This window comes from Medicago sativa, chromosome 4 (genome assembly GCF_051527215.1).
Source record: "Medicago sativa cultivar Bolivia chromosome 4, Bolivia_mono, whole genome shotgun sequence".
Lineage (NCBI taxonomy): Eukaryota > Viridiplantae > Streptophyta > Magnoliopsida > Fabales > Fabaceae > Medicago > Medicago sativa.
The window spans coordinates 70,829,480-70,853,412 of record NC_140752.1 but is presented as its reverse complement, the minus strand read 5'-3'; the positions used below and the strand labels follow the sequence as shown (position 1 = coordinate 70,853,412).

Genomic DNA, 23,933 nt, shown 5'->3' with positions numbered 1-23,933 from the left:
TTATATAACAAGTTTTCCTGGTTAGACAAAAACAATTATCACACTTACAGGGTAGCTATCATATGTTTCGGTGAGCTTAACTCAAATCAAATCGATAAGAACATTGCATTATATATGCTTATATGATAAAATATTTTGGTTTATTGTTTGGTTTAAATATGACAACTTCCCTTAGGCTCTACATATATAAAAGGTAATTTTACACACTTTAGCATAAAATTTTATACACTACACTCAGCTACTTAATTAATTTAATGTTATCTCTAAATTCTTCAAAAGAAAACAGAGCAGTGAATGATTAATTTTTTTTATCAAATAGTCTAATTATTGGAATTTCATTCCTTAAAAACTTCAATCCCTATACATTATAATGTCCTTATGAACGAGCTCTAATCATAAGGATAGTGAAAGCTTCATTATGAGCCACATGTAAAAAATAATTAACAATAATTCAAATAATATTTCAAATCTTATTATAATATAAACCATATCACAAATAATATAAATTAAATATTTGTTTTGAGGGGAATATAAATTAAATATTTATTTAATTGTGATATACTTCAAATATCCTTATTTATTAATTTTGTTACGTCTGTAGCAACTTAACCTAATTTTTTCCCGCTCATTTGCTTTATTAGGTATGCAATTATTTAACCTAACAAATTTCATCTAAAAAAATGCATTGCACACCAATTTCATTCCTATCCGCTTGCCATTTTTTTTTTGAAGAAAATATTTTCTACCATATCAATGATCTTACGGTTTAAAAATTATTTATTGGTCTCTATTATAGTCGAGAAAACCCGTGTGACGCACGGGTCAAAAGTCTAGTTTACTACTACTATATTCCAAATCATGTAAAATACGCTAGTTTTAAAATTAAAAAATGTGCAAAGAAAAGTGTGTGTATCCCCTAAAAAATGAAAAAAGTGTGTGTTTTGAAAAAGAAAATGTGTTGGTAATTGGTAACACTAACACCACCTTGAGTGCGTTGAGTCCACGCTTTACACACTGATAGAAAGCGCGAAAAAGAGAACAATCAAATCAAATAAAAAGATTAAACTAAACCCTTCAATTCAATTTTCTGGGTTTTTAGGGTTTAACTTCTCATTCGTTATCGTTTTCGTTCTCTCCTCCAACAATGGCCGATACCACCTCCGTAGACGCTTCTCTCTGGTGGGACTCATTCACTCTCCTCGTCACCGAGCTTGAAGATTCCTCTCTCTCCTCAGATCTCCCACTCAATTTGGTACACTTTCCGTTATTTCTCACTGTCTTCAATTGCATTTCAATTTGTGCATTTACACGATTCGTTTTGCTGCTTTTAGGTGAAGAAGTTGAAGGATAATCATGCTTGGTTTGTGGATACACTTTCCTGCTTCAAACCGCCTAATCAGAAATCTAAGGATGCTTTGAATTCGAAGAATGTGAAAGTTGGATCTCACCAAATGACTATTGAACCTCAGTTGAAAGATAAAGCTCTGCAAATTAGCTCATGCTTGGTTAGTTGCTTTTTGCGTTCATAGTAGTTCTTAATGATCATTACTGAATTATCAATTTTTCGTTATCTATGAAGCACTGACATAGGCACTGGACACGACATTGACATGAACACGTCACACTGTAAAATTAAAAAAAAAAAATGAAGTAATTGAACTTAATCACATTTTTTCGGTGTCAGACTCCAGACACACCATTACATCAAAAGTGTCGGTGCTATAGAGGTCATTGTCTTTTTATTTGAGGTTCAAAAGTTTACGGTGGACGAAAAGATTTTAATTGCCGAGAGAAAATTTAAATTATGTTTCTAACATTGAAATTTGAAAAATTATCCCCATGATTGGAAGTTATATTAACGCCATTGAATAGATAGTTCTTTTTTGTTTTTTTTTATTAGTCTTCTTGATGATGGGTTGGGGAATGTACTTTTTAGTGTTAAGTTGTCGAGAAAATTCTGTATGTTGATTGATTTATGGAGTTGTCTTTTTATTGCTATTCATGTTTATTTCAGCTACTGGACGAGGTTCAGTCGTACATACTTGTTGAAAGGTACATTGAAGATAACAATGCAGCTATTGATTCCACGGCTCCAGAGTTTATTCAAATTGTAAGTAGCTATTCCTTTATATATAACATTGCAGTTGTATTGTGCTTTATAGTTTATACAATGGTCATATGTTGGGTTATTTAGTCTCAGGATTTGGCTTATCTCATAGGTTGTCACTGACATATTGCAAATAAAACAACGAAAGTGAATCATGTATGAAGTCATTGTTTGATGGATTCCCAAAATTTATTTGTAGATTTTTGGTGACATGTTTATTGTTTGAGACTTTAGACTAGTAGTGGTTGGGAGTTTGGTATTTGACATAATATTTGAAATGACTTATAATTGTGCACACTATATTTAATGCTACATATTTTGGCTTTGGTAGAAGGTCTAATGCCATGTGTTCCACAAATTCCATGCATATGCATTATTTTTCCTTTTAATCCCACTACACGATCTCTCTTGTTGTGCACAGACATGTAAAACGTTCCCTGTCTTCGTGTTCTCAGTTTAAAACCTTTCCGGCTTTTCCTCTTTACGTCGTTTATCTTTAATGTGTTGAAGTTATTAATATTAATTATATTTTGCTTCTCTATATCGTTTGTATTTCATATATGAGAGAGTTCATAATATATTGGTATTTTAGCTGCTTCCAAACTATTTAAGAGTCTTGTTTGAGAGATATTTCACATGGAAAATTGTTTGCTCAAAAAGTAGGGCAGAATTGCTGACAGTTTTACCTGTGTGATACATGTTTTTGATATCCTGTTTATGACTTGTTTTCTATCTTGTTATGAAGATATTAATTGAATATTACAAGGAGCGGCAGTGTTTGTTGAAGTGCATCAGGTGGATTCTCATGCATGCTAGTAAGTGTCATGTTTTTATGTCAACTTAGTAGTTGGTACTTGCTCTGTCAATTCTTTGTATGGCAAACATACTTACATGTCTACTTTCTCTTAGTTGAATTTTCTTGTTGGTATTACTTAGACCTGGACATTTCATGCAGTATACATTGGTCCTGTGTCTGAAAACAACTCTGTGAAGGAGGAGGCAAAAAAGCTATTTCATGATGGACTGGAAAGTAAATTAGTATCTTCCTTGGAGGGTCTTTTATCTTGCAGTTACCCCGAGCAAATGGTATGTTCAGTCTCCATGCACCATCCTTCTTTAATTTTGCATGGCTCTATAAGACGGGTAGACGGGTAGTTAACTTGTCTTCAACATGTGATCGTCACACAGCTTAGATGTAACCTTTTCAATCTCTGTGTGTTGTAAAATCAATAGCCAACTCTTACTGTATAGGATTGTCTTGCCACTCTTTTACACGTTCTTTAGTCTTGATTAGAGTGTTTCGCGTATCCAAGCTCTGCGATGTTGTACCAGTAGATTACCTTGTGCAACATGTGAAGAACTTAAAATTGGGAACTTTTTATGGGGATTTACTTTGTTTTCAATTGGTATGTTCATGATATGAAGTGTAACCGAAAATTTCATTGCTTGATGACACAATTTATTGAACTGTGGAATGCTTGAAGGATGTTGATCTGTTTACTCTATGGGCTGAGGAGACTCTAATTGAAGACAATTTGGTTTTAGACATTCTTTTCCTGGCCTATGATGGCCCATTTTGTACTTGTGGTAGTGAGATATGGAAGAAGTTTGGTTCTATTTACAAGGTATACTAATATACATCTGCTTATACTTGATTTGTTGTGATATCTTCACAAGTCAGAACCTTGCTCAAGATTATCTTTTGATTCAGGGGATCTTAGCTGGTGAATATAACTTGGGAAAGCTGGCAATTACTACAGAGTCACAGCAGCTGTCTTATCATGTCAAAGTTCAGCTGCTGCTTATTTTGATAGAAACCCTAAACTTGGAGAACCTTCTTCAAATGGTTCATGACGAAACACCTTACAGGTTAGACTAGTCTTTGTTTCTATCATATATACAGTACTTATGAAGAATACACATTGTGTAACTGACAGATAGTTATACCAATGAAATACTGCGAGTTGCAACGCCGTAATCTTAAGCCTCATTCTGATGGACTGGCTAAGTGCTGAACTGAATGCAGTGTGCCATATTAATTCCACTTTGTCTGTTAGAGTGTATTCTAGTTGAGAAGGCAATCACGGGGAAGATGTTCCATCCTTTTAGTCTTGCCTTAATTATTTGATTTCATTCATTTTCCTCGGAAGAAATTGCATACTTTCTCCTGTTCTGTTCTTTGTTGTAATATGTCAAACCTTCTCCCTGATGGCTTATACTTTTGTAACTTGTTTGCGATGTAAATTATATGTCCTAAAGTCATTGCTAGATTTCTTTGATTTTACCTATAGTTTAGTGCCATCTAGTTTGATTATTTTCATTTGCCAGTCTTTGATATTCGTTGGCTGGAACTGTGGGTTTTAAGCCTAATTCTTCATTCACAGTGATGCTTCTGTGGTCTTCTTATTGTAGTTCTATAGGCTGACATTATCTGTCTCTTTGTATTTCATGGTTGTTTTTCTAATTGATATTGTTTTATTGTTGCAAAATTTGTTTGGATTTCCAGGAGAGGTGCATCTACTTTCTCCTTTACTGATGTGCAAGAGATGGATGCACTAGTTTCTACTTTCAGTACTTTTGAAATGAATGAAGCTGGTCCTTTAATTCTAGCATGGGCAGTATTTCTTTATTTACTCTCTACACTTCCGGGAAAAGATGGGAACAACGAGCTCATTGTATGTGGTTAAGTTATATTTGAAATTTTTTATTTACTACTGCAGTTTATGTGCTTATTACAAATTTTACCGTTTTTATTTTCTCTGCCTCCAGGATATTGATCACATTGGTTATGTTCGTCAAGCCTTTGAGGCTGGATCATTACATTACTGTCTCAAAATTCTCCAGTGTGACATTTTGAAGGATTATGATGTGAGTCATTCTTTCCTGGGCTGCATAAATTGTTATAATGGATGAGTTTTTGTTAAACCTTGACCGGGGCCTCTTTTCCTGTTTAAAAGCATTTGACTTTATGCTATACTAAATTGCCCTTACGGCTTTATGCTTTTACCATGTCCATTCAGGGCCCAGTGTCCGGTTATCGCAGTGTTTTGAGGACATTCATATCTGCATTTATTGCATCTTATGAGATCAACCTTCAGGTATGGTTGTAAAATCTATATTTAGCTTTAAGGAATTGTTTTACTTCTTTCTCATTTGATCTGCTTCAACAAATGTACAGCCTGAGGACAATAACTCCACTCTGATACTGGATATTATCTGCAAGATTTACCGTGGAGAGGTTTGGATGTATAATCGTAGCCCTTCAGTTCACTCATTACTCCATTATCACAATATCTGCTGGTGATCATTTATTGATTAAAGGACTCTGCTCGTATACTTTCAGGAATCTCTGTGTGTTCAGTTTTGGGACAAGGGAAGTGTTATTGATGGTCCAATTCGGTCTCTTCTTTTCAACCTAGAGAGTGAGTTCCCTGTCAGGACCGTAGAACTTGTTAGACTCCTTTCATCCCTTAGCGAAGGAACTTGGCCTGCAGAGTGTGTGTAAGTACAATTTTTTTTCTCTCTTATCTCATATATTGGGATGAGTATGACACTGCAATTGGTCTCTCAAACTCGTGGGGACATTTTTCTTTTCTTCAATTGTTGGCTGCCTTTCTCATGGGTGCAGTTTTTGAACAGGTATACCTTTCTAGATAGGTCTGTTGGTATATCATCCTTGCTCGAGATCAGCAGTGATTTGCTTGCAGATGATGTCTACCATATTCTTGAGGCACCACATACAGTGCAGGTTCCTGGAATCGAGGGATTGTTTGTTCCGTCTGGAACTCGTGGGCGTGTCTTGAAAGTTGTTGGAGAGAAAGCTGCCCTTGTACGATGGGAGGTGAGTTTTCCTTATATTTTAGAGTGCCTACTGTAACCTTGTTGATGATCTATGATCATATGTTCTCTTCACAGCCAATTTCAGGCAGTATGGAAATAGATTACTGAATTTTTTTGTTCTTATAATGTTATTGCTTATTCTTGTATTACTTTGTCTCCTTTTTACCAAATTTTTGGAATAACCAGTAAAACGAGAGAGTCCTGCTCAGCACATCTAGTGAGGCTGGTTCTGAAAGTTGCTAACAGAATGAGATCAATTTTTTTTAGTATTGTATCAATTTAAAAAAAAAGTCAATTTGTTTCTGTTCACCTAAGCTTAATTTAGGTATTTGTTTTATCTACATTTGGTTACAACTAAATCACTTGCTTGCCAATCCCAAACTAGCACAATATTTAAAAATTCTCTATGAATTGGTGACGGGTTTCCAATCTGAAATATTATTCTTCACTGATAATAAAATAAATACCGGTGTTTATGTTTTCCATTATTGACGTTTTTTTTAGCTGGAAATTGTAAAAATGTTTTGTACTCATTATGATTTTTAGTGTAATTTAAAGATTTTGCATCTCATCAATATATCTCAATTGCACAATTCCCTGCTGACAAAATTTTCATTTTTCTAGTATTCTCCATCTGGAGTATTTGTGTTACTCCTACATTTGGCTCAAGATATGTATTTGAATAACAAGGAGGAAGTTTTTTTCACTCTTGACCTGCTCAGTAGATTGGCATCCTTTAACACTGTAAGTTGGTTAGTTTCATTGACCATTTATTTCCACTTTGATTCTTTAAAAGAATACATCAATTGCTTTTAATTGCTGCAACTTCTTTCATGACTGATTTATGGATGCATAATGAACACTTAAAAACAGTCCAGTATAATATTTCTCATTATAAGATTAAATGTGTTGAATAGCTGAAGTTAAGGATAAGATATGTGCAGCAATTGTCTTGGGGTTGTCTTTTTGTCTACCTAATGAGTTTGGTCATTGATTGTTTGTTTTGGCTTAATTTGACTTTACCTTTGTTGTTATTATTTGTTGGATCAGATTTAGTTATCATCTTGCTTCTAGTATTTTAGAGCTGATTGTTTCATAGCCTCTCAGCTTTGTAGTAACTTTATCAAATATTCGGAAAAAATTAGAATGTTAATAATCCACATATTATTAGAGAAGTGACACAATGGTTTTGGTCCCCAATAGTCTGTCTTTTGAGTATCATGATGCTCTCGATATTTATGAGGAGTTTGCTTTTATTATTGTCTGTTTTGGCATGAGGGCTATATTCTGCTTAACTCTTCGGATATTCTGTTTTTCTAAGCCCTGATTTATGAACTTGTTATGGTTCTCTGTCTTTACTTGGTTGACTGAATCAAGTATGGACTCTGTTGATACTTGAAGTTGCTTGTACTAAATAGTATTTTCATGGAATGTAGTCCAAGCTTTATAAAATTCTTGTACTTTTTCTGTATCATGACTTTGCCCTTTTTTTTTTCTCACAGTTTTACTTACCATGTGCAGGCTGTTTGTTTTGCAATGATGGACCTTAGCAACTCTATGCAATTTCATGCTATTGGCCTGCCGAATGAGCAGGTTGAAAAGAATGTCTGGTAAATTTTCATTTTGGATTACTGTCCTTTATTAGTTATATAATGTATTTACCTTTTCTCTTCACTTATTCAGTATCTGTTATATTTTTTAATGCTTTACTTTCCTTTTCCTTGTCTTACAGGGTGGTTGAGATGATTTGCAATCTAGTCAAAAACCCGCCTTTGAATTCATATGGTGCTGCACTTATGTCAATGGGCCTTAAGATTTTGGGTATCATGTTGATCTGGTAATTATACTTATTCTCTTAATTGATCTGTATTTGTATCTCTTGAGTCTCGAGTAAAACACTTATATTCGGGAGGAACGTTTAAGGCTGTTTCCTTGTTGGATCTTCATTTGTTTTGGAATTAATTGTGTTGTCAGGAAAGGTTTACTAATTTTTTCCCCTTTCTATCCAGTTCTCCATCTATTGTTACAGCAGTCACTCTAAATGCGAATCTATTTGATATCACTTTGCAGACAACTGTGTTCAGTGTAAGCAGTAATGGCTTGTCAAGGTAAAACCCTATTTGTAAAATAGCATCCATATACAAATGGGCACTTTATCATCTTTTTGAAATTGGCTCTGAATTATCTCCCATGTAAAAACAAAGGGATGGTTATCGATCAAGATTCAAATCATTCATCAAATACCTATTTTCCAATCGTTAACAAGATCTTATTATGAATAAGATCCTATTAATAGGTATTATTATGATTAAGATCTTCAAATACCTATTATTAAACCAATTTCAATAGGTATTTGGTTAAACCTATTTCCCATGTAATAAGGTATAATAATAAGGTATACTGTGCTCACAGCAATTTGTGTTGATTAGGTTCGGTTTTTCTTTGAATCGAGATATGAATCACGTATCATAAGATATTGTTGACCATGGGTTGTTTTTATCCTTTGTCCTCTATTTTATGACGTCGTGTTGCTGCATTTTTTTCTGTTGGTCTTATACTCTCAGTGGCTTGTAGTTATTACTGTATTTTATAAAATGCTTTTAATTGATATCTCCCTGTTATTCTGTCTGTTTCCAGTGGGTCATGGATGCTTTCTGGCAGACTGGCTAGAATGCTTTTAATTGACTGTGAGCAAAACAGTAATGACTACCCCTTGGCAATATCAGGTATGGCTAACATGATATCTCATGCATTTTACTGTGACAACTGACAATGGCATTTATTTGTTTCTGATTGTGATGGGAATCTGGGTTAAGAGCAAAATGAAAAATGGTGTTTTTTATTGTAAAAGAAACTATTACAGAAGGTTGTTCCCTGCCCGTAAGCAACTCAATAATGATTTTCCTTGATATCTCATTCTTCTCTCCTCCTCCCTATATAACATGCTCAGCCTTCTTTCTATCTCTGTAACTAACTCTCCCTTTGGACAATTGGGCTTATGGTTGTAGATACGGAACCTGTCAGATTGTTTGTGTCTCTTGCATTCTTGTGCTTATCTTTAAAGATACCCCCACCCCCACCACCACCCCACCAAAAAAAATTATGTTGATTTTAATCTATTGGATGCTTGTTTTGAAAGATTTGTAAGTCTTGGTGCCGCATTAGACTTAGAATTTTGATAAGATGCTGTGTCTTTTCCTTTTACTGCAAGATAGTAATTTAATAATGACCAAAGACTAGAAAAGGAAGAAAAATACGATAATAACTCTTTTGCTTGATAGTGTATGCAAATAGTATAGCATTCTGCATTTTGTATTCTGTATCTCTCTGTTGAGGTAGTTAGCTTCTGTTATCTTACAAAGAGTTAGATATAGCTACTCAACTTTTTTGTTAAAGACTTGGTCTGTAAGATTTTTACAAATAACTGATGTAAACCTTTTACTCTAGTAGCAGAAAATCATTTCAATCATATTACAAAACATTCTTCATTTATTTCATTTCAAATTCTCTTAAACCTAAACTTCTTCGTGGTATCAGCGATGGAAGAGCACAATAGTAACCAACTCCAACGGTAACCGTTAGTATAAGTTTTCATTAATTGAACAATGGTAGGGGTACATTTATTTATACGGGAAGCTTATTGCTCTGTACAACAGAAACTAACATAACAGATTCAGTTGCTGACAGCTGTCAGAAACTGCCTATAACAGAATGAAAAGGCATATAATGTTCATCACTCCACGCTCTTGTCGTGTACACTAACACTAACACCATATATTTGAAGGTGTTCTTCAGTTCATTCCTTTTAAATTCTCACAATCCTAAACTTGTTCAGTACTTTATGACAATATATTGATATGGATCTATGTTGATTTATATTTTCAATATAGGATTAATTCTAGGAATTGTTGATCTAGCATGCTTTTGTGAAGTTCTCTGTTATATTATGTCCATTTTTTATTTTGGTCTTATGTTCTAGTCTGAATCCTGCAGTGCTGGAGTTCACCATACAACTTGTCGAAACAGGAGTAGAGAATGATGTTCTTCTGGCATTGATCATTTTCTCTTTCCAGTATGTCCTGGTTAATCACGAGAATTGGAAATACAGGATAAAGCATATTAGATGGAAAATAACATTGAAGGTATGTCCTGTTTCTTTTTAAAGTTACTCAATTTTATATTGTTTTAATTATTCTTTAGAGAAGAAATTCTAAGATTGTGAATGACATCTTTTCTGTTAGTTCTTATTAATATCTTATATTGGGCCTAGCTCATCCTTACAAAACCAGCTTGTAAGGTGAGGTGTGCCACTCTTTATAAACTCATTTCAGGCCGTATCTATATCCCATTAGAGAATTTGATTTTTCACAATACACCCCCTCACGGCCAGAACTATTGTGCTTGGTGGGTGGCCCGGATTGATAGGCTCCGATACAATATTAGGCTTTAATTTAAGCCTGACTCCTCCATGATTCTAGGGAGTTAGTTAAGCCTACTGATACTCTATTATTGAATAACAATATGAAATTTCAATAGTTCTTCTCCTATTATCAGTGAACTGAATTGAACCATCAATAATACTTTTCTCCATTCCTCCGGGACAGTTTTGTGGTTTCATGTTTATTTTCTTTCATTAAAATCAGCATTGGCTATGAATGCCTAATTTGTGTTGAATTATGCCAGTCTGTTTCTACTTTTGTAATTTTGTAATAGTCCTTTTAGCATATTTATTGTTCAGGAAAAGACTTTTTATGTATGTTTGATCCTCACTAGTTATCTTATCTTTCACTGTTATGGTCAACTGAAATACAAGATTTTATTATATGCAATCTGCATTATTTTATATGGCTTTTACTTACTTGAAAAGACATTTCCGTGACAATAAATTAGGTGAAATAGTTTTGCTGCTCTGAAGTTTAGTCAGTTGATTGTACTTCGTTGCAGGTGTTACACAATTAAGACTTAACAATTATTCTATTCTGATTATTTCCAACCATGGGATACTTTTGTAGGTTCTTGAGTTGATGAAAAAATGCATTATATCAATGCCTTATTGTGGAAAGTTGGGTGAGATCATACACAATGTGTTGTTCTCTGATTCTTCCATCCACAACACGCTTTTCCATATTGCTTGCACTACTGCACATGCTTTGGAGGTGCATAATTTGAATCCTTTTGTTTATTTGTAATTTTGTTATTGTATATCATATTGACAAAATCATTTTGTTTTAACAGAAATTGCATGCAAGCCGCTTCTTTGATCCAATGGAAATTGAAGGGTTGCAGCTTGCTATTGGTTCTGTTTTCGATATTCTTTCAGAGATGACCACCAAACTTTCTAAGGTACAAAGGAAAACCACCAATGTTATATCTTGAATAATCATTATTAATTTGAGTAGTTTTTAGTCACATTTAATTACAGAGTTTCATGGGATGACAATGAATTTTGATGAAATGTCATATTTTTCTTATGTTAAGCATTTTTTAAGTTTCAAGCATTGTTGTTTTTGTACTATAAATCACTAATTTAATTTCTTTTATTTTGTCCAGGATACATCATCGAGCATTCCTGTTTTTCTACAGGCGGTGTTCTCATGCACAACCAAACCAGTTTCTGTTGTCACTTCTGCTATATCGTTGATTTCATACTTCCAAGATCCTGTATGAACTACAACTTTTCTCAAATCCGAGTATCATTATATTTTTCTGATTCTTTTAATATAGCTACTTGTTGTTAACAATACACTTGAAGTGGTGGTAAATGAGTTTTTATTCAACAATAATGAGCGTCTTCCTTTTGTTCACTTTGTTTTCTTCCATCAATTCGGGGTCTGTGAACACTTCAGTGTACAGTATTGGTATTACTGGCATTAGCTGCATAATTAATTAGATTGATCATATTTGTCACACTTGGATTGTCAACTTGTCATCTCTCTTTTTCATGTTGTATTTCTCTTTTTTTTTCATGCTTGCTTTTCCTTCATCAACTATACATAATTTAGTGCATTTGATGTCATAATATAGATGCCCCTGCATATCCTTGTTGATACTTGATAGATTATTTATTACTTACTATACCTCCCTGTCAGCAAGTATATACTTGACTATACCTGATTTGCTATGGCACTGTTTGACAACAGATTTTTTGCTTATGCAGGTCATCCAACTTGGTGCTGTCAGGTTTATTTCAACATTATTTACAGCAACAGATTGTGTCCAATCATTTTCATGTGAAACCACATACTTTGCTCCAGATAATCAGGAGGTTTGGGGTGTTAGTTTCAATTTCTTTAAATTTATTGTTCTTTTGGTTTATAAGCTTGATTTGAGTGATGGTTTTTCTTGTTGGATATAGATCATTAATTTGAGGCACTCTATGAGCTACATATTGAAGGAGAAATCAGAATTAAATGAAGATCTTTTGGTTGCAACAGTTAATCTGCTTACTTCTGCAGCACATTACCAGGTTAAAATTATATATAAAGTGAATTTAAGAAATGGGGTTTTTACATTTTTTGGGTAGAAGCTGCTAGTTTACTTGAAGTAATACCATTTTTTTTTTTTGTTTGTAAATTCTAATTTCAGTCACTTAGACTTTTAGTAGCACAAATCTTTGTTTTGTTGCCAACATTTTACAAACCGTAGGATTTGCATAGTAGTTGGGAGGAAAAGGGAAAGGGAGGGAGGGGAAGGAAATGAAGGGACGAGGGAAGGTAGACTCCCACCCTATTTGAAAGTCAGAAACCTCCCGATTTGGGAAACTAATAAAAACTGGTAAAGGAGTGTTTTGGAGGGTTTTTAAAAAATCCCGAATGCCTTTCCTACTTTTTATAACACTCCCAAACAAAGGAGAGGCCAACATACGGGAGTGTTTGGCAGCTATATATTACACTTCTATTTTATTTTCTCTAATATAGATTAATGAGTTGGATAGGGATATGATAGAACATTATGACAGTGTTTGAATCATGTAGCGACCTCACTTGGTCGGGTAAGGCTTGGTTGTTGTTGTACTTAACTCTCAGTTCTAATTGAATAAGGAAACCAATCATAAAAGGTAAGGAAATATGAAAACCCCTAAAGATATAATATTAATATGGATTAAAATATCTAAGATACAGTACTAATATTTTGATATACTTCTTTGTATATTCTAAAAATGCTGTTGACTTTTGCAAGCTTGGAATCCTGAATATACTGATTACAAATTACTGGATCAGAACTCTGTTATAGTATTTTGTTTGGGGGGCTCAGTTACACTCTTGTTTCACTGTAATTAGATGCGTTAAATTTCCAACATTTGTTTCTGCAGCCTTCTTTTATTGTTGCCATCTTGGCTCCGGGGGAGAACAATGAGGACCGCTCATGTATTAGTGATGCAAACCTGCAAAGGAAGGAAACTTCTGTGGTACCACCTGTTTCTAAAGGCTCAGTTCTGGTAGATGCACTTATAAACTATATTGAACGGGCAGATGATCTGATCAAAAGGTACGATCCGAAGGGTTTTGTGGTTGGGTGAAGGGGGTTGTTTCTCTGTTTTTCACTTCGATTTTCATCCTTATTGCTTCTTCTTTTTGTAGATTAGCTTGCTTGTCATATATATCTTTTGAATAAATTTTCATATTGTATTTTTCTCTTTATCTCCAGTAAGCCCCGCATACTGCTTTGCGTGCTTAACTTCATGACTGCCTTATGGCAAGGGGCAACCCAGTATGCAAATCTCTTGGAGTCTCTAAGAAGCCGTGTAAACTTCTGGAAGCACTTGGCCAATGCAATCACGAATACTGCTAGCAGTGAAACTCCTCTACTCGAGAGTCTGAAAGAAAAAGATGCACTCAATCTGGCATACAGTTTCCGTTGTCAATCTGCAATACTGGGAATCATGGCATATGAATTATTCTTGCAGAAAAAGTTGTTGCATGCAGAGTCACTTGAGAAGAATACAGCTGAATCTAAGGACAAGGAGCAAAATGCCACAAGAACTGAAAAATCTAAAGCCGTGGATCTTCATGATCTTAAGGGAGTTTGGTCTTCATGGTTCAAAGATTCTGTTTTACAGAAGCTAATAAAAACATATACTTCTTGTGGACATAATAGTGATGTATACGACGGTGCAAAGGTTAGCTTGATGTGATTTTCCTTGTTGATTTAAATTAACAGTTGTGGTATTCTTTACTATGATAGGGCTAATTTTATAGCAATTCTATTACATTACAATTCTTACATGGTACTATGTTATAGTTTAGTTATAAAGTTCAGTGTATGTTCCATTCTCTATTCCTATAGTCTAATTGTTGAGTGCTTACATGTGTGAGAATTAAATAGTCAGATTGGTTTTCCGAATATGCTTGAGTGAATTAACTCCCAGCGGAATGTTTAATTTATACACAAAGATGCCAAAGAATAATAATAATACAATTTACGAGATTAGTTGTTAAAGTATCCCTATTCCTAAGATGCATTGAACCTATTCTACTTGCTATACATAATCCAAACTACTTGAAAATGGGGAATATTCATTTGGTTCTATTTCCTAAACATATCCTTTTGTAAAATACAAATCAAAAGATGAAAATTCTTATTTCCCTGTTATACTTTTGTGACTAAATTATAGATTTGCATTATAAACTTGTAATGCTTATTCAAATGTGAAGTGCATGAAAATTTGCAGGTTGCCACCAGTTTATTCTGTGTTCATGTGATGTTAAAATTAGCAGTTAACGACTCTGGAAGTTTATCTGTGTCCTTGCTTCAGAAGATTCATGGAATTTTTACGAAGGTTTAACACTTATTCTACTTTCATCTATGATAGTAATTTATTCTACTCTACTCTGATAACATGTTAAATGGTGTTAATCTTGATATCATACAAATCTTGATGAATATGTTAGCCTTCAGAAAGTTAAACTTTCATCCTTAAGACCATTTTGTCAACGTATTCTAACAAAATGTTTCTTCTTTGCAGCTGACAATTCATCCTGCTTTCTCTGAATTGCTATCTCAGTATTCACAACGTGGTTACAGGTTACTAGACTTTTTGGGTGCTTCTAGTTTTAAGATCTGAAATAAACGTTTTCTATATCAATTACATGGTATCTGTGCTTGTTGTAAAGACAATTAACAATTAATTTTGCTGCATATAATTATGCATGCCTTTTTCTTGGATATTCAATTAACTTTAGGACACTTTTTTTACACCAAATGATTCATGTCTTGGATTTATGTTATCGACTAAAATAGGTTTATATTTTATATATCAATCATAATATGGTCGTTATTCTTGATTTGTACAGTGAGGGGAAGGAACTAAAGAAGTTGATTCTTAATGACCTTTATTATCATTTACAAGGAGAGCTTGAAGGGAGAAAAATGGGTATCGGACCCTTCAAAGAATTATCTCAGTATCTTGTTGAATCAAGTTTTTTGGCATCCTATCAACACCAGTTCAATGAAGATTTTTTTGCAAAGAATATGTACTTGTTTGACCTTACACAGTTGCAAGCAGATTTGAACTTAGGTGCTTGGGATTGTTCTGATTGGAGAACATCTAAGGATATTGCAGAAACCATGATGCGTTTCGTGCAGGACGCAAACGCAGTTATGTTGCTTTCAAGCTCAAAGCTGTCCGCATTAAAAGAATTGATAGCTGTGTTGGCCGTCTATCATGATGATGTGAGAATCTAAAATCTTAATTTCTTTTCATTCCATTTTCCTAACTGAACTATAGAGTTATTGCATGTTTGGAACTGTGTTAGCCTTCCATTTCTCGCGTCCCACTATCCTTCTGCCATGGTTTTTGTGAAGCTAAACATTGGAGCTTTAGAATTAACGTGCGTTTATTCCTTCTTCACCGCTAAAACCAACAGCTACTTAGAAAGTTATAGGTTGAATTGTTGGCTTGCTAGCTCAACCGCTCCTATACTGCTTCCACATTATCATGAAGTTGAACTCTGCAGTTGCTTTATGCATGATTCTTAAATGTGGAAACTGGAAAGTAGGATCCTGCTTTACCATGAAGCAGTATTTAAATCTAAACTAATCTTATCTTTTCTTACTACAATTGAAAAATGTCAAAGGGATGATTACTTTTTTTTTTGGTAATTTTTATTTCATAAAATATTGAGTGAAAAGGTGTTTAAACATTAATATTCCAGTTTTCTTGTACTTTCTTTGGTTTCTTAATTAACTGAGATTTTCCTGTTTAGTTATTACTCTTAGCAACTTTCTTCATCTTGTCCTTCGGTGGTTAGCTTATATCTGTTTAATATTTATTTTGTACATAATTTTGCAGTCAAAAGGGAGGGCTACCACTGGAGAGAGAATCCCAAACGAACTCATATTCACTTGTATAGATAATATATGCCAATCTTTCCTGGATACCATTGTGAGGCTATCACCAGTTCTGGATGCATCTGAAGATATGCTCAACATTCTAGCATGCCAAGTAGAATTACTCCTCCTGTTCACTAGAACCGTTTGCAACGGTTTATCCATAGATACATCACTACTTGTTATGAAATGCGCAAGTTCAGGCCTAAAGCTGTTGAGTGAACTCAAGCTGTTACCTTCCAAAGCCAATTTGATCATGAAACTATTACTCACGCTGCTGCTTTTGGTACTTCAGTCCAACTCCCTCAATTTGCATTTTAATGCGGCTGCAGATGAAGGTTCTGGTAACGATTTTTCAAGGGTTTCAAATGCAACCCTTGGCCTATTACCCATTCTTTGCAACTGCATTGCTACATCTGAGCTTTGCATGCTCGCCTTGTCAGTCATGGACCTGATATTAGGAAGCTTCTTGATGCCGAGGACGTGGTTACCTATTCTGCAGAATCATCTCCATATGCAGTTTGTTATGCTAAAACTCCAAGATAAAAATTCTTCTTCCATTCCAATTATAATGAAGTTATTTTTGACCATTGCCCGGACTAGAGGAGGTGCTGAAATGCTTTATTGTTCTGGCTTCTTGTCCTCGTTGAGAGTGCTGTTTGCTCAGTCCGGTGAGGCTTTCTCAAGAATTGGTAGTCCGAATCTTAACAGCGCATGTGAAAAGTTGGAAATACCTCAAGACATTTGGGGACTTGGATTAGCTGTGGTTACTGCTATGGTTCAATCCTTGGGCGATAGTTCTTCTGGCACTGCTATAGTGGAAAGCATGATGCCTTACTTTTTTTCAGAGAAAGCTCATCTTATCTTCAATTCTCTTGATGCCCCAGACTTCCCTTCTGAGGATCATGACAAGAAAAGACCTCGGGCACAGAGGCCATGGGTTTCTTTTGCGAATCTTAAAGAAACAGAACATACTTTGATGCTCATGTGTGAATTAGCAAAACACTGGAATTCATGGATTAAAGCGATAAAAAATGTGGATACACAGCTTAGAGAAAAGTGCATTCATCTTTTAGCCTTCATTAGCAGGGGAACTCAACGCCTTGGTGATTCATCAATTAGGAATCCTCCTCTTCTGTGTCCACCTACCCTTAAAGAGGATTTTGAAATTTGGTCAAAGCCTTCATATATCAATAGCAGAAATGGATGGTTTGCTCTTTCACCACCTGGATGTGTGCCAAAACCAAAGATCTCTTCCTTCTCAACTGCATTATCTATCTATGGTCAAGCAGATGAGACTACTGGTCCTGTTTCTAAAACATGCTTCTCTGACACTGTTGCTGTACAGGTATATAGAATCACATTTCTTCTATTAAAATTTCTGTGTTTGCAAGCTGAGGGTGCTGCTAAAAGGGCTGAGGAGGTCGGCTTTATTGATCTTGCACATTTTCCTGAGCTTCCAATGCCAGAAATCCTGCATGGACTGCAGGTAAAGTGAGCTTCCCAAATTTCATGCATATGTTGATTTCATTTTTGTAACACGCTTTCATATAAAGAAATGCAACGTTTTATCAATGGTTGGATTATGCAAGTGTGCTAATGCCTTGCTTTACACATTTAATGTTAAGGGTCACATGAATCTGGAAAGCAAAGAAATGGATGTACATCTGAGTAAAATTTCTTTATGGTGCAGGATCAAGCAATTGCCATTATTGCGGAGCTCTGTCAAGCCAACAAACTGACGGATTCCTTGGAAATAAAGAATGTTTGCAACTTATTGTCGCAAATACTTGAAATGGCTTTGCAGTTGGAACTTTGTGTTTTGCAAATTTGTGGCATAAGACCTGTATTAGGGCGTGTTGAAGACTTCTCCAAGGAAGCCAAATCTTTATTTAGTGGTAATATTATTCTTCATCCTTCTGAAACAGCACCTGTTTTTTATTTTTATAATTATTTAAATTCTGTCTTTTGAGGAAGTTTTAATTATTTATTGGTTCATTGTGCAGCATTGGAGGGTCACGCTTTTCTGAAAGCATCTAGCAATTCTTTAAAACAGATGATATCATATATCTATCCTGGATTGTTGTAAGCGGAATTTGATGAGATTTGCCGTGGACAGAAGAGAATTGTTGATTGTACATAATTTCACAGGGTCGCCTAGTCAGCCTTCTTCTTCCACTATTTTATAGCTAGATATTCCTCATGTTGATGTATAAATGTAGCTTTGGTAGTAAAGAGCTTTCATGTAATCGTAGTTTACTTGCCAGATTGCAAATCACATCCCGAAGGTTTGCTTATTTATAATAATATAATATGTATAATATAAAGTAATTGAATTTTGTTCCTGCTCTAAAGGCATCATTGACCTTAAATATTGATAGAGCGAACTGCGGACTTAAGAATGATCAGAAAGAACTATTAGTCATTGTCAAAAAGAAAGAACTATAATTCTGCAGTTTTTGTTTAATAAAAAATAGCTTAAAATACTGTATGATAATACGTTTCTAATATTGGGTACTTAACTCACAAGTCCAGTCGTTACTTGGGAGTTTAGACGGTAATTAATGATTATGACAACATTCTCTCATTTGGCATTACTAGCCATACAGCGTTCATTTTACGCAACTTTTTGGTCAATACTTAACATGAAATAGATACATTTGAAAAAACTTTTTAATTATATACCAAAATGTACTTGTTTGGGGGCATGCAATCACTTTTTTTTTTTTTAATAATGTTGTGGAGCCAATTCTAGAATCAAATGCTTGTTTCGCGCCTCTACTTTGCCCTTTATGTGTGTCTAGACAGCCAAAAGTACAACTTCAATGGCCATGATCTTTTTGCTTTCCGTTTTTTTTCCCCCACAAACTTTTGTTTTTCTTTAGTCATTTAGTTTAGTTTTCAGTGATGCAGTGCTTTTTATTTTTTAATATTATGCTATGTCTTGCTCCTGAAAAAACTTATTTAAAGTGACCAATTCATTTTTTTTATAGCGAAAAGAGAATATATTAACGCTTGATAAAATTTAATTGATGGTATTTTATGCACATAACAAAGATTATCGGTGGTTATAATATTTGAATTTCTCAAAATTTGAATGGAAGTCCAAAACATTCGAATGGTATTTTATGCACATAACAAAAATTATTAGTGGCAACAAGTTTGAGTTTTTGATATATGTTGATCGATCTTTGTTCGACTGGTGATAATTATAAAACATGATCATCTTTTTCTGGGTTGTTCGATCTTCGGTGCTATCTGACACTTAATTCATCAATGGTTAGGCCTTCAATTGATGTGTCACTTGCATATTTCTGAACATGTTATCCAATATGGCCATTTATGCGGGTATTTGAAGAAATTACAGTCTATTTTTCATATAATCTGGTTAGCTACTATGGTAGGAAGGAAAAAAAATTCATGCAACTTAAATATTCCACTAACTACGATTAATAAGAGTATTTTAATAAATAATATTAATTTTATCGTTAAAATCAACACAATTAATCATTAAGAGGGGGGATTACAACATTGCATACTATTTATAGCTTTGAGATTGGTGTAAATTTGGACTCAGTTCAACCAACTCGATGATAATGATTAGGATGAATGTCTCCTTGGCATTATGCCCCTCAATCACAATGCTCTTGAACTTCTATTAGCAAGCTAGCCTTCATCAAATTCTACAAAATTCTTCATATTTAATTAATTTTAGTTATAAAATTATTTTTTAAGTTCAATTCATAGTGAATTTTACTTTGGTTTCTATATTTTGCATAATTTTGCCACAAAAACACAAAAATTGCAATTAAAATTAAGGAAATGTTAACAAGTATCCTTAAGAAACTTTGTCTTGAAAATTGTGCATTCAACATGTTGAAATAACAAAAAGTACTCCCTCTGTCCCGGAATAACTGACATATTTTCTAAAAAAAAGTGTCCTAAAATAACTGACACATTTCAATTTTCAATACAACTTTCATCATTCCCAATACAATATAACACTAAATAATACTACTTTTATCATTCCCAATACAATATATTTCACTTTCCCCTTTATTTATACATTTTTCTTAATATGTGTGAAAAACAAAATTGTGTCAATTAAATTGGGACGGAGGTAGTAACATTTTTTACCTAAATTTCATCAATCATTTCTAATTTTAAATCCTTAACAAATACACTTGAAATTAATCAAAGAGATTTGAGGAACAAATTTTAATTTCATCAATCATTTCTAATTTTAAATACTTAACAAATACACTTGAAATTAATCAAAGAGATTTGAGGAACAAATTTTAAACATCATAAAAAATTAATCAATTAAAATTCTAATTAAACCTTGAAGGAAAAAAAATACATTCTATAAGCAGGAAACGACGTCGTTTGGTTGGGCGTGAAAAGAAAGTCCACACTCTATTAGTCAAGTGAAGAGAGAGAGCATATCCTCGGATCCGGCTCACTAACCATAGTCAAATCTAAACTTAACCACAGTTACTTCCATCTCTCAAAACCCGACACGTGTCTCAATCGAACGGTTACCAACAAAGATATTCAGAACTACACGCCATTATAAACAGCCACTCTCTTCTTCACCAAACCCCAAACCCTAACCCTATTCCCATTCTAGAATTTTCAATCGATTCACTCTCCCTGCAACCATGTCTAACCCTAAGGTTTTCTTCGACATGACCGTCGGTGGCAACCCTGCCGGACGTATCATCTTCGAGCTTTTCGCCGATGTCACTCCCCGCACCGCCGAGAATTTCCGTGCTCTCTGCACCGGCGAGAAAGGAGTCGGCCGCAGCGGCAAACCACTCCACTTCAAAGGATCTTCCTTCCACCGTGTGATCCCTAACTTCATGTGTCAGGGAGGTGATTTCACCAACGGAAACGGTACCGGAGGCGAATCGATCTACGGATCAAAGTTCGCTGATGAGAATTTCATCAAGAAGCACACCGGTCCTGGAATCCTCTCGATGGCGAACGCTGGTCCAGGAACCAACGGATCTCAGTTCTTCGTCTGCACCGCTAAGACAGAGTGGCTCGACGGAAAGCACGTCGTATTCGGTCAGGTTGTTGAAGGTCTGGAAGTTGTGAAGGAGATCGAGAAAGTCGGATCTGGATCTGGAAAGACCTCGAAGCCAGTCGTGATCGCCGATTGCGGTCAACTCTCTTAGATCGGTCGCAATTTGTTATGGTGGCTCTGAATTTAGATTTGATCTGTGTTTTCGTTATTCTGTGTCAGTTTTAATTTTTGTTCCTCTGTTACGGATTGTGGTGGTGGTGCTATTTCTGGATCGTATTGAACCCCCTTCCTTTTTGTGTTTCTGTTACTATTAGTTGAGTGTGTTGTTGAGTCCTGTTATGTTAAACAGTTGTGTTAAACATAAAACAAATGATGAGCTACCTTCAATAAACTAGGATTATTCTCTTCAATAATTTTTAATCTCTGTTTTATGTTTAATTGTTTTTTAATTTTGTATCTTGTGATTATTACTTTGATATTGATTGGTGATCGATTGTTAACTATATCTTTACAGCGCTTGCAAATTGAGGTAAACAATTTGTCTATGATCTTCGAAATTCGAAGAATGAATATTAACAATTCTATCTATTCACATGCATATGATGAATTATGATGAAGTTGTATGAATTTTTAACCTTTTGGTTTTTTATAAACTAAATTAGTTATAATTTTTAAACATGTATTATATGAAAATCACTTTATGTTTGAGTTGGTGATTTAGCATTTGGCGTAACTGTACTTTGGATTAACACGTGATTCACGATATTATTTTGTTGGGGATGGGATGGATGACATGACACGATCTAGTGCCTTGTTTTGTAGTCGTGTCTGCATATAGATAGTGCAAGGACAATTGAAATTGAAAATATCTTTTACGGGTGGCACCACTAATAATCAACTCCCCAAGGATGCGGAGAACCACAACCGCAAATTTTCTGCCACGAGTTTTTATTATATTGTGTAACGTGTGTGCTTCTATTCAAGTTTACTCTTTTGATATAAAGGAATACTATTTGAACGTAATTAAGTTGACAACAATGGACTAATTTGGGTAGAATATTCTGGTACTGTTCATCGTATTGTCAAATGTTTCTCTAAATAGCAAATCTTATCATGATAACAAGTTTTCATGATTCAACGTCGTTTATACATGTCACATAGTGTCTTTTTTGGTCATGGTTACATAGTTTTTTACTTGTGTTACAATGTATATTGATCAACATCTCCAAAGCCCAATTCCATTTCCTCTTGCATCTGAAACAATTATAAAATCAATTAGGTATCTGAATTAAGTTCACGTAAAGATATGGGAGTTCAATTCACGTCTGTCACATATGATTGCAAGAAAAAGTGAAACGCAAACATTAGCTCGGAGAAAATGGTTTGAATTAAAAAATTTGAGGAAGGAATGAGAAGATATAGGAAGAGAAAAAATGAAAGAGAGGAAGGAAGAGGAGAAAAATAGAGAAGAAAATAAACTAAGGGTAAGGTAATAGTTGAAAATGAGTTAAGGGTATTTTTGTCAATTTAAGGTGTCATTAGAAGAACAAATCTTTTTTTAAGGTGCGCGTGATGTGTGTCAATTGTTGGACAATTAGAGTAGGTGAATGTGTTTGAATTTTGGTTTATGAATTACAATTGTTCTGTAACACTGAAAGAGTTGTGTTCGGTAATTTATGTCTTTTATTTTTATTTTTAAAGAGGTAATTTATGTCTATTGAGAGAAACAAATTCTTTTGTTTGCGAGAACCATCATTTTTTTTGCTTTGCTATTCTCATGGGAGTTTATATCATGCCCAAATTCTACACAAGAGTTACTACTTCAACTTTCCAAAGCGGAGTTCGTTTATAACCGAGACACTAAAACATTATAATAAAAAGTACTAATATCTCAAACTTAGTTGACTTATAAAAAAATAAAACAGAGTTCTATTCCCATTCTATAAACAAACTTAAAATCAAAACAAAGCAAATGAGACCAAGCATGTGTTCTTTGCATATTGTAAATAAATGCTCAATTTCTAGCTCATCATAACTTAGTCATGACTTCATAGAAGTTTATAACCATCAAAGAAGTTTATATACAACAATTAAAAAAAAAAAAAAAAGGTATGTTTGTATCAATGTTTCCTTCCGGTTGTTGGATATATGTGGCACCCCACACTTAGATTGTTATTCTCCTGTTTCGTGGCAATTCTATTTCCCCAAATATTTTTAGTCGTAAACAAGATGCAAATAAGCATAATGTTCTCATCTTGGTTAATTCTCATGGGATGACATAATTTTGAAGTCGCGAGTTTTGTACCACAAATCTGTAGTGTTTGACTATCGTGGGATTGGAGGCGTTAATCCAAATCGTATGCAACGTTTAGTGACGACGCCATAGGCGGTCTAATATATTTTTCTAATATTAGAGATTTGTTAGTTGTACATTACAACTTTGATGTTAAGCAACGGCGAAGCTAGCTATGTTTCCACGATGGGGCCAAATCTAAATAAATGAAATAAAATATAATTTGACTTTTTTTGATAATTTTTATTGTTAACTAAACTCTCATTGTAGTTGTTTAAGAGATCAAAAGTGTCAAAATAATACAGAATATATCTATTAAACAAGTAAATATATTT

At 34.3% G+C, this 23,933-nt stretch overlaps 2 protein-coding genes across 2 annotated transcripts; both read left to right on the top strand.

Annotated features, from left to right (window-relative positions):
- Nucleotides 1-895: 895 nt before the first annotated feature.
- Nucleotides 896-18,715, top strand: LOC146931425 (nucleoporin (DUF3414)). Its single transcript, XM_085702916.1, has 32 exons — nt 896-1,252; nt 1,332-1,505; nt 2,015-2,110; nt 2,853-2,922; nt 3,063-3,193; nt 3,592-3,732; nt 3,819-3,976; nt 4,614-4,782; nt 4,877-4,975; nt 5,128-5,205; nt 5,286-5,345; nt 5,451-5,608; nt 5,747-5,948; nt 6,572-6,691; nt 7,469-7,557; nt 7,680-7,784; nt 7,957-8,055; nt 8,585-8,673; nt 9,941-10,089; nt 10,960-11,103; nt 11,183-11,290; nt 11,498-11,608; nt 12,105-12,212; nt 12,303-12,413; nt 13,260-13,435; nt 13,595-14,066; nt 14,619-14,726; nt 14,913-14,971; nt 15,241-15,619; nt 16,239-17,765; nt 17,970-18,174; nt 18,283-18,715. Exons 1-32 carry the CDS (start codon nt 1,145-1,147, stop codon nt 18,363-18,365), a joined length of 5,886 nt encoding a protein of 1,961 aa, XP_085559042.1. The 5' UTR covers nt 896-1,144; the 3' UTR covers nt 18,366-18,715.
- Nucleotides 18,716-20,817: 2,102 nt separating this feature from the next.
- Nucleotides 20,818-21,710, top strand: LOC146931424 (peptidyl-prolyl cis-trans isomerase 2). The gene has a single exon (XM_085702915.1). It carries the CDS (start codon nt 20,938-20,940, stop codon nt 21,454-21,456), a length of 519 nt encoding a protein of 172 aa, XP_085559041.1. The 5' UTR covers nt 20,818-20,937; the 3' UTR covers nt 21,457-21,710.
- The last annotated feature ends 2,223 nt before the right edge of the window (nt 21,711-23,933 follow it).

Coding starts and splice junctions, on each gene's coding strand:
- LOC146931425 (XM_085702916.1), top strand. CDS start 1,145: ATGGCCGATACCACCTCCGTAGACGCTTCTCTCTGGTGGGACTCATTC. Junction 11,609..12,104: donor TTTCATACTTCCAAGATCCT/GTATGAACTACA, acceptor TTGCTTATGCAG/GTCATCCAACTTGGTGCTGT. Junction 13,436..13,594: donor GCAGATGATCTGATCAAAAG/GTACGATCCGAA, acceptor CTTTATCTCCAG/TAAGCCCCGCATACTGCTTT.
- LOC146931424 (XM_085702915.1), top strand. CDS start 20,938: ATGTCTAACCCTAAGGTTTTCTTCGACATGACCGTCGGTGGCAACCCT.